The 15,694-nt window shown below is 33.0% G+C and overlaps 2 protein-coding genes across 3 annotated transcripts; one reads left to right on the plus strand and one right to left on the minus strand.

Annotated features, from left to right (window-relative positions):
* The first annotated feature begins 1,946 nt into the window (after window positions 1–1,946).
* LOC110031326 (60S acidic ribosomal protein P2-2-like) lies at window positions 1,947–11,843 on the plus strand. 2 transcript variants are annotated; one of them, XM_020734483.1, is made up of 5 exons: window positions 1,947–2,019; window positions 6,756–6,844; window positions 8,107–8,345; window positions 8,876–8,914; window positions 11,585–11,843. In XM_020734483.1, exons 2-4 carry the CDS (start codon window positions 6,757–6,759, stop codon window positions 8,900–8,902), a joined length of 354 nt encoding a protein of 117 aa, XP_020590142.1. In that variant the 5' UTR covers window positions 1,947–2,019; window position 6,756; the 3' UTR covers window positions 8,903–8,914; window positions 11,585–11,843. The 2 variants fall into 2 exon arrangements, with proteins under 2 accessions (XP_020590142.1, XP_020590134.1); XM_020734475.1 differs by lacking the exon at window positions 11,585–11,843 and having other exon boundaries at window positions 8,876–9,123.
* A 2,116-nt stretch (window positions 11,844–13,959) lies between these two features.
* Window positions 13,960–15,330, minus strand: LOC110035944. The gene is made up of 4 exons (XM_020740284.1): window positions 14,860–15,330; window positions 14,579–14,782; window positions 14,315–14,503; window positions 13,960–14,228 (listed from the first exon to the last, which is right to left on the minus strand). The coding sequence occupies exons 1-4, from the start codon at window positions 14,863–14,865 to the stop codon at window positions 14,172–14,174; spliced, it is 456 nt and encodes a 151-aa protein (XP_020595943.1). The 5' UTR covers window positions 14,866–15,330; the 3' UTR covers window positions 13,960–14,171.
* Window positions 15,331–15,694: the final 364 nt, after the last annotated feature.

Raw genomic sequence — 15,694 nt, forward strand, 5'->3', positions numbered from 1 at the left:
ATAATTTTCTCAAAAAGATTGTGATGAGAGAGAGAGAGAGAGAGAGAGGGAACTGAATACTCTTTTAAAGCCTTGAGGAATTATCAGATGCTTAAGTTAAAAAAAAATAATCAGTCATGTTACATATTTGATAATATTAACAGTAGAAAAATCTTATGCTTAGCTTAATATAATTTTCTAGCATACACACACATGTAGAAATGCATGAGACAATTTGCTGTTTTTACGTGAAAAAATTCTGTAAAGGGGTATGGGGCTTAACCTAGATAAAATAATCCACTGGAAATTTAAAATTACCAAGGTTTACTTTCTTCTCAATTGGGAAAGTTGGGATTATAAAAACTAAGAATAACAGCTATAAAGTAAAATTTTGGCTACAATAGTCATAGTTTGACTACAATGAATTTAGCTGGTTGATAAAATAGTTATTGTTGACTATTATGAAAATTGTGGGTTTATTTATACTTTTAATTGTGTCATTTTGGTAGATTTGGCTAACCTCTTAAAACACTTAATTGGACGATCTTTCTCAATATCGTTAATCACATTTTTTAAGCATTTAATTGACTATATAACATTAAAATTAAATTATTTTAGGCTCATTGAATTCTTCTCATAAAGCTGCTTGATTTGACTATTTGCATGCCAAATTTAAAATTATTTGACCTTTGAATAAAAACACCAAAATCTTTAATTATACTTCATGTGTTTGATTTGAGTTTATTTGGATTCAAATTGGATCGCTGTCAATGTCAAAAGATTTGTATAGTCGAGAAATAAATTTGTTAAAATCCGATCTTAAATGAACCTAAATTTGAATTTGAAAGATATCTTACCCAAAACTCATCGTGATTCATGCTTGATTATCTAAAATTCTTGGTGACACATATCAAAGGCATACTTTTGTTTGAAAAAAGCTCAAAAATTTGACCTGAAAATTTATGTTATATGCAATTAACTTGAACAAGCATGATTTTTAGTTGCATAATTTTTTTTTAAAAAAAAGCCTGAACAAGCATGATTTTTAGTTGCATAATTTTTTTTAAAAAAAAGCCATTTATTGCATAATTTATTGCATAATGAATGATGAAATAAAAATTTTTTTGGTTGATTGACCTCAATAATGCCATTGTTAGCCTAGTTGACGCATCAATGATTTGGTCAGTTTGTTTGTTCGATTAAGTCAAAGGAGTATATTAATGAATTCACCTTAACCATGATGTTAAGCGTATTTTTCATGCGAATCTTTCGGACCATCTTAGCAGTCTTTTACTATTCGACTTCGAAAAAATAGTGTATGCCCAACAAGCTGGCTGACAATGGTTTCAGGGTAGTCTAATGCACTTTTGGTCATACGTTTATCATAATTAATAACATCTTATTAGAAAGCAATCACAGGGCCAAATTGGACCCATATATCAATATTTCAGAAATGTATAAGTGCAATTAAATATTCAAAACTCACCTTTTTTTTATATGTATAATAGAGTTCGTTTGAAAGATGGATTCAAATGCGAAATGCAGAGAAAATATTTGCTTACGTAAGACATACGCAGTGCTGCGTACGTCGGAGGTTATTCAGAGAGTACATGGGGGTTATATCCGCATTATACTCTATGTAACATCCCTGTAACTTACTTGTACCTACCGAAACTACATAAGCGCGAAACTTATTTATAGATTACAGTGAAATTACAGGGGATATAATGCGGATATAATCTCCGTATACACTCTAAATAATCTCTCTACATACGCAGCGCTACGTAAGTCTTAATTAGTCAAATATTTTCCAAAATGCAGACCTAAACCCAAGCTGGTGGGCCGGAGGTCTTCAGCCAATCGTCGTTAGACCGCTTGATCTAATTCTGACGGTGGATTCGCAAGGGTTGACAGAATTATGACTGTTGACTACCTGTAAATTATATAATAAACCCAACGCATTTCAATTCCAAAAAGCCCTAAAAACCTTCTGTATCTCCCTGCGCGGCGGCTGGGCTGTTTCTGTCTCAGAATCTCCAAGTAATGTTTCCTCTGTTACTATCTTTCCTCTCCTCTTGAATTTATTACAGATGCTGTTCTGTGCCTTTTTTTTGAATCTCTTCTCAAGTTTATTTTCTCGTCTTCCGTATTTTTTCTTTCGAATGGCTTTCTTGATGATGGCTCTATTAAAATGATTTGCGTTGCATGTTTTGGTATCAAATAACGTGCCACTAATCTGGTATCAATCCATGATTTTCTATTATTTCGAAGTTAATGCAATTTCTAGCTCCGAGATTCTTATTATCAAACAGTTTTCTCGGCCATCATTTTTTTTTTCATTTTTAATGGGAAGTGGAACCATGTAATTGTTCAGCTGGATTCATCAGTCCTGTTGTTGTGATCATTTTCTTCTGAATTATTAAATATTTGAATGAAGACACCCATAAGGTCGTTAGCAAGGGGAATGATGGGAGTCAAGAGCAAGCTAGATTCTGCTGCTAGTGAGTTTGCTGTAGGAAGAAGTATTTATCGTAGGTAGATGAAACAACTGAGGCTCGTGCAATGGTTCTTTAGGTGGGGTAAGAGAAGCTCTAGTTGACAGAAAATGGGGTATAGGAAGGCCTATTATTATTTTTTATTTAATTTACAGTATTAAATAGCTGTTTTAGTGGTGGTTATTTGAAAATCAATAAATATTAACTTTCACTCTAGTTTCTTTATTACTTTAATTTGAACTTTTGAATAAATAAATGGCTGAAATCAAGCAGATCCCTAAATGTTGTATCCCAAATTGTTCAGTGGATCACACTAAGTTATAGAGCGTTATTAGGATTAAAAAGAAGAAGAAGAAAGAGTTGAATATTTGATTTTTGTTTTCTTTTATGACAATCCTCTATCATTTTTTGAAAAAATGATCCCTCTATTTGTAGTTCATAGGTCAGATTTATAAGTTACATGGTCATCCCATATTAAAAAGAGGAACATTATTATAATTAATGAGCTGTTACATTTATACATTTGTAATTGAATATCATTAAAACCGACCCCATAATCGATGCTGGTGTTGTGATGCTTCTGTAACTGGTTTGAACATTGCTTCATATTTGTAACTGTCCAATTTGGTTACTTGGAGTTAATTTGGTTGGCCGGGACTTGTTCGACTTACAAAACATCATTCAACCGTCTTCAATTATCTTCAACCACCCATTTTGTGTACACCAAATGTGGTGATATATCGTCCTAGGATAAGATTATTTCATATGGCAGAGGGTAAATCACCGTAATCCGACAAGCAGCCTACTTTCGGTCGATGTGTCTATATTGAAGTACCTCCTTTTGGAAAACAACTAATTTTCAAGATGACAACTGCTGGGTAATCGGTGACGCTCGTTGGGTCGTTTGCCCTTCTCATTCAATTATTCCCTGAGACCGACCGATTGTTCACATGAACAATCTATGTTCTTTATATTTCCAATTATTTCTCATCGAGATTCATGTAGGCACATTTTTTATGTACATAATTAGCAATTAGTTTCTCGATTTTTTTTACTTCTTTTGAGGGTGAGAGTTGCCAGAAGAATAAGAGAATTAAATGTCATAACCATTCACATAATGTGTAATTAATATCATAATAATTTATATTCTATTGATTTCTGTGCAACTTCCATTTTTTTCTTTTCCGAGTGCGTTTTATCTTTTTCCCATCTTCGACATCCTCTTCCTGTGAGTTGATCGTCCAGGTGAACGAACATATAGGGTACCCAAAAACCAGTAAACGAGGAAGCCTTAAAGAAGGCTTTTGGATTAAATGTCATAATAATTAAATATCAGTAAAAGAGAGCTGTCAGAAGAATAAGAAAATTAAATGTTATAACCATTTACATATGTGTAATTAATATCATAATAATTTATATTCCATTGATTTCTGTGCAACTTTTCTTTTTTTCTTTTCTGAGTGCGTTTTATCTTTTTCCCATCTTCAACATCCTCTTCCTGTGAGTCGATTGTCCAGGTGAACGAACATGTAGGGTACTAAAAAACCAGTAAATGAGGAAGCTTTAAAGAAGGCTTTTGGATTTCCTATTTCTATAACCGGCTTGCAGGGGATGAAAAAGAAAATTGGACAGTTCTCGTCCACTTCTTAAGAAAAAGTCAGTGGAGAATCACATCCATTAGAGAAAAATGTGGGAGGGTAAAACAGAACGATTAGTGAAAAGTGGTTGGTCAAATCGATGCAACCTTGTTGACAACCGACCGATAAGCTGTCTCGCATTGAAGAGGATGGTGAATCATCTGACTCAACACCACTCCAAGTGAGGAGGTGGAGAATAGGGAAAGTATTGGTACAAAAAAAAACCAGTAAATAAGGAAGCCTTAAAGAAGGCTTTTGGATTTCCTATTTTTATAACCCGGCTTGCAGGGGGTGAAAAAGAAAATTGGACAGTTCCCGCCCACTTCTTAAGAAAAAGGTCGGTGGACAATCACATCCATTAGAGAAAAAGGAGGGAGACGAAAACAGAACGATTGGTGAAAAGAGGCCAGTCGAATTGATGCAACCAAGAGACAACCGACCGATAAGCTGCCTCACATTGAAGAGGATGGTGAATCATCTGACTCAACGCCACTCCAGGTGAAGAGGTGGAAAATAGGGAAAGTATTGGACCCCGCACCGCTTGGTCTGCGTCTAATCTCTCCATCTTCTCAAGTTGGCCATTAAAATCAATATAGAATTATTTTTATTTTAGAGATAATTGCAATTTAACTAATTTACTATTGAAATTTACTAGGTGTATTAATAGAATTGTTTTTCTTGATTATGACCCTAATCAGTAGTCTTTTTTGAGATTAATGTTCTGATTTGTAATAATTTATTTAATGATATCTTCATAACAGAATGGTCATATGGTTTTATTTCCAAACGTTATATTGATCAATGATAGAACCAGTTGGCATATTGAGAGCAATGTTACCAATATGCTCAAATCACTATTTTTTGATGGACTTTAGTAAAAAATCTCTATTCATTGTGTTTCACATATCTGAGGAAATAATTTCCCCATGCTGTAACTTAAAAAGTGAAAGCTTGTTAATGTTCAAACATAGTTTTTTAGTTTTGTCTAATTTGAACTTTGAAGTTGAATCATGTTTGATATGTGATAAATTGGATTTTATTTGTCAAAGCATAGAACTAGATTATATACAAGGAGACTTGGTGATGTGTTGATAAATTACAAAAGATTATAAAGGGTAAGAAATACGCCATTAAAGACTGACAAAAGAGAGAGAAAGAGTGGAAAGCCTATAGCTTATAAATAGCCCAAAGATTTTGCAAAGATGTTTTAAAGCAGACGTTACAACTCTTTGTTATTTATATAGGAAGCTAAGCGCTGGTAAAGCAAAATTATTATAGAAAATGACTAGGTTAAAAGAAGCTAGTTTTTGAGACTTTGATTTTTCTCAATTTTATTAAGAGTAGAAGTATTTTTTTTTGTCATGTAATGATGAAAACATCCAAAGAGATGATAAAATTATTTTGAAAAAATATTAAGTGATTTTGATAAAAAGCTCTTCTAGTCAGAGAAAAAATGAACATGCCAATGAATCATAAATTACATTGACTCTAAATAAATGAAACTGAGTTAATGTCAAGATGCATGATCGTAAAACATTATACTAGTTGGAACCTTGAGAGTTGGGATGATTGAATAGTTTAATTCATAAAATAATTTTTTAATAAAATTTCAAATTTAAAAGGCTTTTAAATGATTGAGGAAGAAAAATTTTGTAACTAGTAATGTTTAACAAATAATTTAGTTAGTTTTGAAGGCTCTATATAAGTGTTTAAAGCTGCTTCTGACGAGTGGATTTCATTTAAGTGAGTTTTAATGATTTTGTTTGTTTTGCATGCACTTATTTCTTCCTTCAGTTTTTGTTTGGATTATAATGGGTTTTTTTTTCCCATGATCCTTTTTTAATTATTATTTTTCATATAATTAATTTTCTAGCCTAAATTATCTTAATTTTTTTCATATTATTAATTTATTCAAAAGAAAATAAAATGAAGGTGCTGACCAAATCTTCAAAAATGGAACTCGTCACTTTCAAACACTTGTGTTGAAACGAACAAAATCTAAGCCATACAGCCATGTTAGAAGGCGATAGAAGATAGAGAATGAAAATTTATATCCATATTGGATAATTAGTTTGGTCTGATAAAATTAATATACATTATTATTAATTTTTCTTGCTAAGGAGTTAGTAAAAAAATAAAAGCACATAGAGAATATTCAGATATGCTTTATTGATTTCTAAATGACATGATCAAAGATTGATGATTAATTTGGAACAAAATGGTGAGAATTTGTGTGATCAAAGTATGTTGGAGTTATTATGAAAATACAATCTTTAAGTCAATGGCTAACATTATAAGGAATTTTGGGGTGACAAGAGCTTATGAATGTAGATCATATAGAAGAAAGCATAGGTTCACTGTTGACATCCTTCTGCATTATTCATGAAGATATTATTAAAGAATCAAAGATATTGAAACTGAAGATTTTTGTGCTTTCTGCTAAGCTATTCGCAAATGTTGCATGGATGCAAATAGATAGAATAAATGTAACAATGTTATAGTAGGAAGGTTGGGTAGAGCAGAAATAATTTTTCTAGAAATTCTGTAAAAATGTTTCTTTAAATAGAATCAACACATCTTAATGACATGCGACATGAATAAAATGGAGCTGATATTCTCTTTTTTATTTTTTATTTTTTTTCAGAATGAAGGTGATTGCTGCTTATTTGCTTGCTGTTCTTGGTGGAAACAGTAATCCATCTGCTCATGATGTAAAGTTTATCCTAGAATCAGGTAATTTTTTTTTTTAATTCCATTGAGATATCTATATTTAAGACTACTAACTTCTACTCATGATATTTGTTTCTATTTTAATGTGCAATTTTTGTACGCCTGTTTTCTTCTAATCGTTGTTGCTTCTTGGAGTCATCAGGAGGGTTTTTTATAATGCACATGAACCTTTTTTGGTCTCATCAATCCTTTCATTTTTGACAAATTACTACATATATAGTTTGTTTCTTCCAACAAATGATTTATATCCTAATTATTCAATCTTGATGGATTGCGTTCCATTAATCATTGGAAAGCAACAATATTCGGTTAGATTGTTAATATGATAAAAAGTTCTAACCAGATTTACTTGTTTAAAAAAGCCATCATCCAATGTAGGATGTCAAATCAAAGGCTGACTTTCATATATTCTTTTGTTGCTACATTATTTCCAATATTTAGAAAAATTAAATGCTGGCTTTCATATCTTCTTTTGTTGCTACGTTATTTCCAATATTTAGAGGAGAGTTCATTAAATTTCTTTGTATTGACGCTCTTGTTGATAACTTTGTTTTATTTTATTTTCTTTTATTTATTTATTTATTTTTTTGGCAACTGGAAATATTGATTTCATCAAGAAAGGCTTCCAAGAACTCTTCAATATTTTTCTTCATTTCCATAATATCATTTAGAGTAAAAGAAATATTATGTGTTTTTCTAATAAAGAGGGGGGAGCTGAAGCTCCTTGGATTTGAAATTATAGTTCTCTTCTAATTTTGGATCAACAATGCTAAAGAAAGAAAATGCTCTCAGGATTAGTGAGATTTTCTTACCATCTATATATGTCTATACCATTGGAACTTTTTCTTTGGTACTACTTGAGATTTTATTTTTCTTTTATTTTTATTTTTTTGAACTGTGATGCTTTTTGCCTATAACAGTGACTTCTTTTTTGTATTTTGTTTTTATTATTGAGAAGAGTGGTACACCCAGTTTTTCACTAAAAAAATCAGCAACATGAAATGTTATTTTTTGATCTTTTTTTAATGGCACGAATATTGATTCTCTCACAGCCCTGATATGCTAGGCTTGATCTCCAAAAGAATGGGATTATATTTGTGGAGATGATCTACTACCATTGTAATAGTTTAACTATTATTAAACCTCCATCATCGTTATTTAGTTCAGGATATGAATGGTGATTAGTACAGTTCAAAATGTATTTTGGTGTATCATATCGAGCTCTCTTATGTTTAATTGAAGTAATTTTGTTACTTATCCTACAGTCGGTGCTGAAGCTGATGATGGGAGGATTGAATTCCTGTTATCTGAAGTTAAAGGCAAGGACATTACTGAACTTATTGCTTCTGGAAGGGAGAAATTGGCTTCTGTGCCTGCAGGTGGTGGTGGTGGTGCTGTTGCAGTTGCTACTTCTGTCGGCAGCGGCGCCGGTGGTGCTGTTGCTCCTGCAGCCGCTGAACCTAAAAAAGAAGAGAAAGTGGAAGAAAAAGAAGAGTCTGATGATGTAAGAGATCTTATGTTTTTAGCTAGTTTATGAACCGTGGTTCTTTTTATGATGCAAATGCTGCTCTATTTTTGGGGAATTTACATGCATAGCCCTTATGTATATCCATCTCACGCTTGAATTTTCATATTTACACACAGTATTAAAATCTTTAATATCACATCAAAAATAACACTATTATCATTTTCTAAATATGAAATACACATTTTCATGCATAGTTAAAGCACGAAAGTGCTTTGTATGGAAATATGAAAGCTTGATGTGAGATATGTAAATATATGAGACTTATATGCTACTTCAGTAAAATTTCCCTTATTTTTCCCATGAATGTGTTCTATTCAATTTGTTTTCAAGATGGTAGATTTCTCTATTGCACTATGGCATGTTGCTCATCAACAAATTAATTGCTTCTAATTTTTTATTTGAAATATTGGATGAATATCTAGAGAATGTGTCGTGTACCACAGTTTTTTACTTTGTAAAAAATATAATGCTGATAAAATCAAATTTCTAATTTTTTTTTTGTGTAGGACATGGGCTTCAGCTTGTTCGATTAATTCGTGGACAAGGTTGGTCGGAACACATTTCAAAGCTATTCGTTTTTTATATTTTGTTTTGTTTAATCGGTTTCAGTGAGCTTTTTTTTTCCCATTGTGTAGTATCATTATGCTTTATGAAGTTACCCTTTTTCTATAAGTAGGATATTAATGAGGATGAGATTTGTATCCTTATGAGGGGTAATTAATTATGAGTAACATTGCTCTTTCTATTCCTAGCTTATTTGACTCTCAGTACATTTTGATCGTTTTGAATTTTGTTTTCTTCTATTGGTGTGGGTAAAATTTGAATTTTCTGTAAATGTTACAACGTTACTACGCCTGCTTCAAAAATTGAAGGTTTTTTATTATTATTATTTTTGGGTGCCAAAGCTAATTAATTGGAAAAAGGTGCCTGAGTTTTGCGTAATATTGGCTTTGTTTGGTGCGGAAATAGCAATTTATTAGCTTAGCAGGTATGTTCTAAAACATGATCGTTAGTTTACTATATTGGATAGATGGTCATTTTCTATCAAAACTAATAATATGGGATTCTTGCTGGGAATGAATTAGAAAAGTTTACCAGATTTGCTTATATGCTTTAAATTTGATCTGTAGTAATTTTAGCAGGATTTGTTGTCAAAGAATGATATTAGTAATTTATTATTGACAGATTTACTTCAAATTTGTTGGAGTTGTGGGTTTGCTTAAGAACTTAATTGTCAGTTCATCATTTAGATTATGGATGCGAGCTATTAAAGCAAAGATCTGGTGTCAATTAGGAGCGATACTGACAGCTTAAGTTTAATTTATGAATATTGACTGCTTAAAGTCAATTCAAATCAATTTAATTTGGCTTCCTATAAGTATACTATTTCTTTTAGTTGATTTTGAATCCTAATATTTCAGTTAGGTGTTGTAGTAGTAACACCACTTTTCATGAATTATGCATTGGCTTATCATGAATTATGCGTTGGCTTATTGGTTGTTAAAATCTTTGTTTGTATGGCGGTAGAGCATGAGGTTCTTGATACGTCATGGCCCATTCCTATTATTTGCCGGGCATAGCACGGATCTTGAAGTAACTTTTTGAGTAAAATATTTAAACATCAATAAAAAGTTATCCATTGCTTCGATTTCATCAAATTTATAGTGAAACTGACCAGCTCGATAACACGGACCCAATGGTATCAAAATTAATTCAATCTAAACCAAATTGAGCCTCGATCAAGTCATTAAATCCTTTTTTGGAATTTTTCTAGATACATCTGGATGGTTAAATGATGTCGAGTTTGATAAGCTTATAGTCGATTCGAGCGTCTCGACAAAAGAATCCAACGAGCTCATGATCGCTCAATTTCGACATCATTAAGACACTCAAACGTCCATTAAACGTCAACTGACCAAGAGATGCTCTTTGAGCCGTCTGATGAAATGGTTCATATTCAAGCATTAGTTGTATTAGAAATTGTGTAAATAGAGCTTCACCCCCTCTCATGAGGAGGAGAATTTGGAGCTTGAGGAAGAACTTGAAGCCTTGAGAAGTAGTTGAAGTCCAGCACCTACACCGCTGACTGACGTCGACCACCACAGAATTTTGTCGATCACCGCCGACTGTCGTTGATTTTTGTTGATAGTCGTCGACCATTGTTGATTGTTGTCAACCATCACTGATTTTCCACGACCACCGCCGACCGTTTTTTATCATCGCTAATCTTCGGCGACCACCGCCGATCGTCGACTACCGTCTGCCGTCGATCACCACAACCATCGTCGACCACGATCGACTGAACGCCGCCAATTTCTATCGATTGTCGTATGTTCATAGAAACAAATTCATCAGCAAGTCGACATTGTAACTTGGGAAACATAGTAACCCATTCCCACAGAGAAATGGTTGCAACTGCAGTCATATTTTGATAGCGAAACTCTTCAGCTTAGTCAGGTCCCGTGGTTCATCTCTTTATTGGTTTTCCGTGTAAAAACTTCCAGTGTCTACTGGTTATTTTTTTTTTTATTTGAATGTGTGCTGAATCTTTGTGCAACGCTAAGAGGGTAATCTATACTCCACTGACATGAATCTTTTAGCACACATGAGTTCTATTCCCTTCCATACTTCAAATTTGACATCTCCAAAAGTAGACTTTGTACATCATGATACACAAGCTGAAATTTGGGTTTTATCATTTAGTGTATGTAGGTTTGAAAAAAAAAAGAAGAAGATAAATATTCTTCAATAGAAGCAAATTCTTTAGTTTGAGCAAGTATCAAATAAACTTCGAACTTGGAGCAATATGCGTCTATGTGGTTACTTTAAAAATTTGAAATCAAATTAATTGAATGAAATGAGCGACTTTTGCTCCCCCTTCATATGGAAAAAGGCACCATAAAGAGCATTTAAGCACCACATGCTGCTCTTTAATTACCCTATTCATTTCAGTTCTCCTTTTCTTAGTATCCGGCATTTAAGGCAGCATAAAGTGCTATTAGCTGTAGAACATTACTTTATCACTCCAAGCTAAAACCAAGAAAACAAACTAATCCACACTCATGCTTTAGTTCTTTCACCCATTTGGTTTGAATTTTTTCTTTTCTTGAAAGGTTCTTTCAGTTTGCTCTTTTGTTTTACTCATTGCCTTTGTGGTTCCTTAATGCGCATTTCCTAATATTATTTTCTTATAATGTTTTTTTTTTTTTGTTTAGTAAAATTTGGAACATATGGGACAATCTCAATAGCAAAAAACAAACAATCTTGTGATCAAAATGACGTAAAAGTTCAAGCCAAAATTTGTTTCTCAGTATGCTGTCCAAGAAATAGTTGGGATGGGACTGAACTATTTAATATATATTGAGGGGAGTGAAATATTACATGTTTTTGTTTTATGTCATCTCAAAATAGAATTATATAATTGCGTTCAAAGCATAATTACTGCAACAGGAAAGTATTGCATTTTGGCATTGAGTGAAAGACATGTACAGTGAGGTTTAATGTATTCGAAATGCTCCTAAATCTGTTTTATACAGTAAAGTTTTGAGCATTTCAATTGCTTTTAAATCTTTTTTTTTTTATTGAGTTTGAAAGTATTTAAAATTAGAAGATTTTCAACTCTTAAATCATTGTCGACATATGTCACTTCCTGCTTGCTCTCTCACAGTAAGCCTTTATTGCCATTATTGTATTGGTCATCAGCTTTCACTATTCAAATGACCTATTTCAAGGTGTCTAAAATAAAGCACGTCAATTATATAAAAAAATAATATTTCAATATATTTTATTTACGTCTAATCAAACTTTTTTTACGCTTTATAAATACACACAATTTCTGAAATTCATATATTCTTAAAGCAATGAACCAATTGCAAAAAAGAGGGTATGGAACGATTTTTTTTAAAATTTTTTTTTTGGAGTTTCCATTAAGTTTTATGAAAATGCTGAAACTTTAGCCAAAACCATCAAAAGCGAAAATGTTAGTTAAATTTTGATAAATCCTAGAGCTGGTACAAGAGAGGAGTGCATATTTCGTCAGGACTTTGAATGTAGAGGTACATTTGGATTCCAATAATCACTGTGTTATAAAAATATCTTGATGTGTTACAGGAATATTCCATCAGCGTTATTTGTAAAAAATGAAGAGTTATTCAAGTATTATGTAGTGTTATTTGATTATTTTGCGGTGTTATTGGAATGTTTCTCTGTGTTACTTGATTTGAGGCTGTTATTCGGTGTATTCCCCATGTTATTTCAATTTTCACTAGGTTTCTGGAATAACATAACCCCGAATCAAATTACGCGGGGGAGTATTCTAATAACACTTTATTTACCACAAATAACGCTGAGAGAATATTTCTATAACACAGCGGGATATTGATATAACACAATGACTATTGTAATTCGAACGTAGCTCTACGTTCGGAATACTGACGTAATATTTTTTCATAAGAGAGAGTGTAGGGAGAGAGCGTGCATACTGACATTGAATATGAGTGGTTGTCTATAGATGGGTTATGCACACAGAATATTTAATTTAGAGCCAATGGCCGTTTTTAACTAGTGGATGAATTCCCCAATTCAATTATTTATGAAATTGGATTTGATAAACTTTTAGATCGGAATGTGTTATCAAAACTTGATTACTTATGTTAAAGCCATTATAATTTTTTTTTAAATTATTATAATATATGAGTAATTTTTAAAAAATTATATTAAACTTTTTCCATAATAAGTTCAATTAATTTGAATTAATATTTGTTAAATTCTAATTAGAATGTGAACCATACAATTTTGTGGCCATTTACATACGTACCGCATAATTTTTTATGCATTTACATATTTTACACTTAAATTTTTATATGTACGTACTTATATTGAAAGAATACAAGTCACATTTGTAAAATGAAACAGTTTTATGATTAGTGTCAACATCTAATTAAGTTATGTTTGACGCATTTTATTTGGCTAAGTATTTCCTCTGAATGTAGTAAGTGGGGTAGAGTTGTTGTCAATGAGTTTATAGACCTACTTATCTTTTTGCTTAAGAGGGTCAGGATCTCTATCTATTCATATTTATTTGTGAAAACTTCTCTCTCCCATTTTTTTGTATAGGATACATTAATAGTGTACCGATTATAAAAGTTCCCTGATTGATCATATATTATTTTGAATTCATTAAATTATTTTCTATTTAAAGAATTTAAAGTGAAAAAAAATTCCATCCATAAACAAAGATAAGTAATTTACATAAATATCATACAATTCTTACATATTTACATATCTTAGAAATAACACTAGCGTTATAAATTTATGCATAAAAAATTATATTTTACTTCAAAAAAATAGGCAATAATAATTTTTTTTAAATGTGAAGTTAAAAATTTAAATGCTATTTTATAAATATAGAAGTTTAGATGCTAGATATATAAATACATAAAAATTGTAAAAGATATATGTAAATAACTCAATTAGAAAATAGATTAAAATCAATTCCAATAAAAAAAAAATAAAAAATTCATTTTAAATGTATATTTATTTTATTGCGAAACTAAGCTAGACAGAGCAAGTAGCTCCTTAGGTTGTTTTGTCAATATGGAGTCACATTTATAGCGAGAAATATCATCTCCACTTCAAAATACAAAGAGGAAACATAAAAGTGAGGAATTCTCCCCATCATTTTATAATAATTCTAGTCATACAATGTAATTCTTCAAATAAAACGTTAGATTTAAGAAAAAGAGGAAAGAAGCAGAGCTAACAGCAGTTGGTGTAGAGTTATGGAGCCGTCTGAAGCAGAGCTCAGGCGACGCAGTTCAGCCCCAGACATCCTAAGAACAAATTCCTCACTAATGTCTTCTGCAACCAACGAGAAGCAGAGCCAACTCAGAAGTCAGAAAACAGAGCAGACGCAGAATTCAATGAGAAAGATAGCGAAAATATACTTTCTTTGGCTTCCGGCGAAGAAGCTCAGGTGGAATCTTGTACAAATCCTCATCCACCGCTTTAGGAGCGGCTATAGGTTTCCTCGGCGGCCCTACAACTCCGGCGGCGGAGGCCCTTCCTTGTTTCCTCTGTTTCTGCTCCTTAGAGCACGACTTCTTCTCTCTTCCACTGCCATTTTCATCCCTCACCTGAAAAACACCACATCAGCTAAATCCAATAGATAAAAAACAAGAGGGAGATCAAGAATGAGTGAAAATTATAACCTTCCGGTGATAAAGGCCGTCCTGGTAAGCCAACTTCACCGGCATCGCAACCGGCACATTGAAGAGATCTTCCTCATAACTTGCCGCTAAGGAACCAGCTCGAACCAGCCCCGCTTGCCTCGCGGACTCGAAATACTGCGTGATGGGCATCTGGTCGCCATAATCCCAGTCCCCAAAGGTGGGAACTTGCCAGCTCTTCCTGTGCTGCAACCAACATTGTAAAACACCAACCATTCCCTAATCTCTAAATAGAGCACAATAAAAATCCAAACTTTATTCACCTCCATTATTGCTTGAACGTCTGCAAACGGAATCGAACCAGAAGAAAAAAAGAAGGGAGAGGATAGGAAAGATGGAAAAAGGTATGGTGGCGTCTTAATCACGGAGGAAGAAGCTGGAGTGCCCTGCTTTCTTTAAGAAGCGTGGGTTTGACTTGCTGGCTACGCAGTTCGCTTACCAGTCACAGAGGACAAAAGCCATCCCTTTCTCTTGCGTGCATCCCGAGTATGGCTTCCCCCTTCCTCGGCGCGTTACGAGTGTTGACGTTTACAACCTCGGTCGCTGGACTTCTTCTCCTCCGCTTTCCATGGCGGATCACGTGTAGAAGGCCGCCGAGGCAGGGAATAGGATCAAATATGTAATATGTGGAAGGGTAGAGCTGAAACCATAAAGCTTTTTACTTTTGATCCATCTTTTCCGCGCTTTGCTCCGAGTGATGATAAGAGATGGCATGTGGGGAATACGAATGAGTTAACCTTGCTTTTGGATTCTTTCTTTAATTCTTTCTTCTTTTGTTTTTTGGTTTTTCTTCCTTTTTCTATGTTTAAGGAAGGGAGAAAACTTACTTTTTTTTCCTTCCTCTGTTTAGATGTTTTAATGCCTTGTTTTAGCTCGGAAGATTTCTAAGGTTCCATCTACAGCTGCTGTTGATTGGACCACAGCCTATAACTCCAATTCTGTGGAATCTCTCTCCCTCTCCCTCTCTCTCTCCCTCTCTCGCTCTCTCTCTCATTTTAAATTCATTTTAAATGAAAATGTGAGAATTCAACATACTCAGATACAATATTTGCCTGAGCTCAAGCTTATCAATCCAAAAGCTTGAACTTAAATTCATGC

Source organism: Phalaenopsis equestris, unplaced genomic scaffold, assembly GCF_001263595.1.
Source record: "Phalaenopsis equestris unplaced genomic scaffold, ASM126359v1 Scaffold000002, whole genome shotgun sequence".
Lineage (NCBI taxonomy): Eukaryota > Viridiplantae > Streptophyta > Magnoliopsida > Asparagales > Orchidaceae > Phalaenopsis > Phalaenopsis equestris.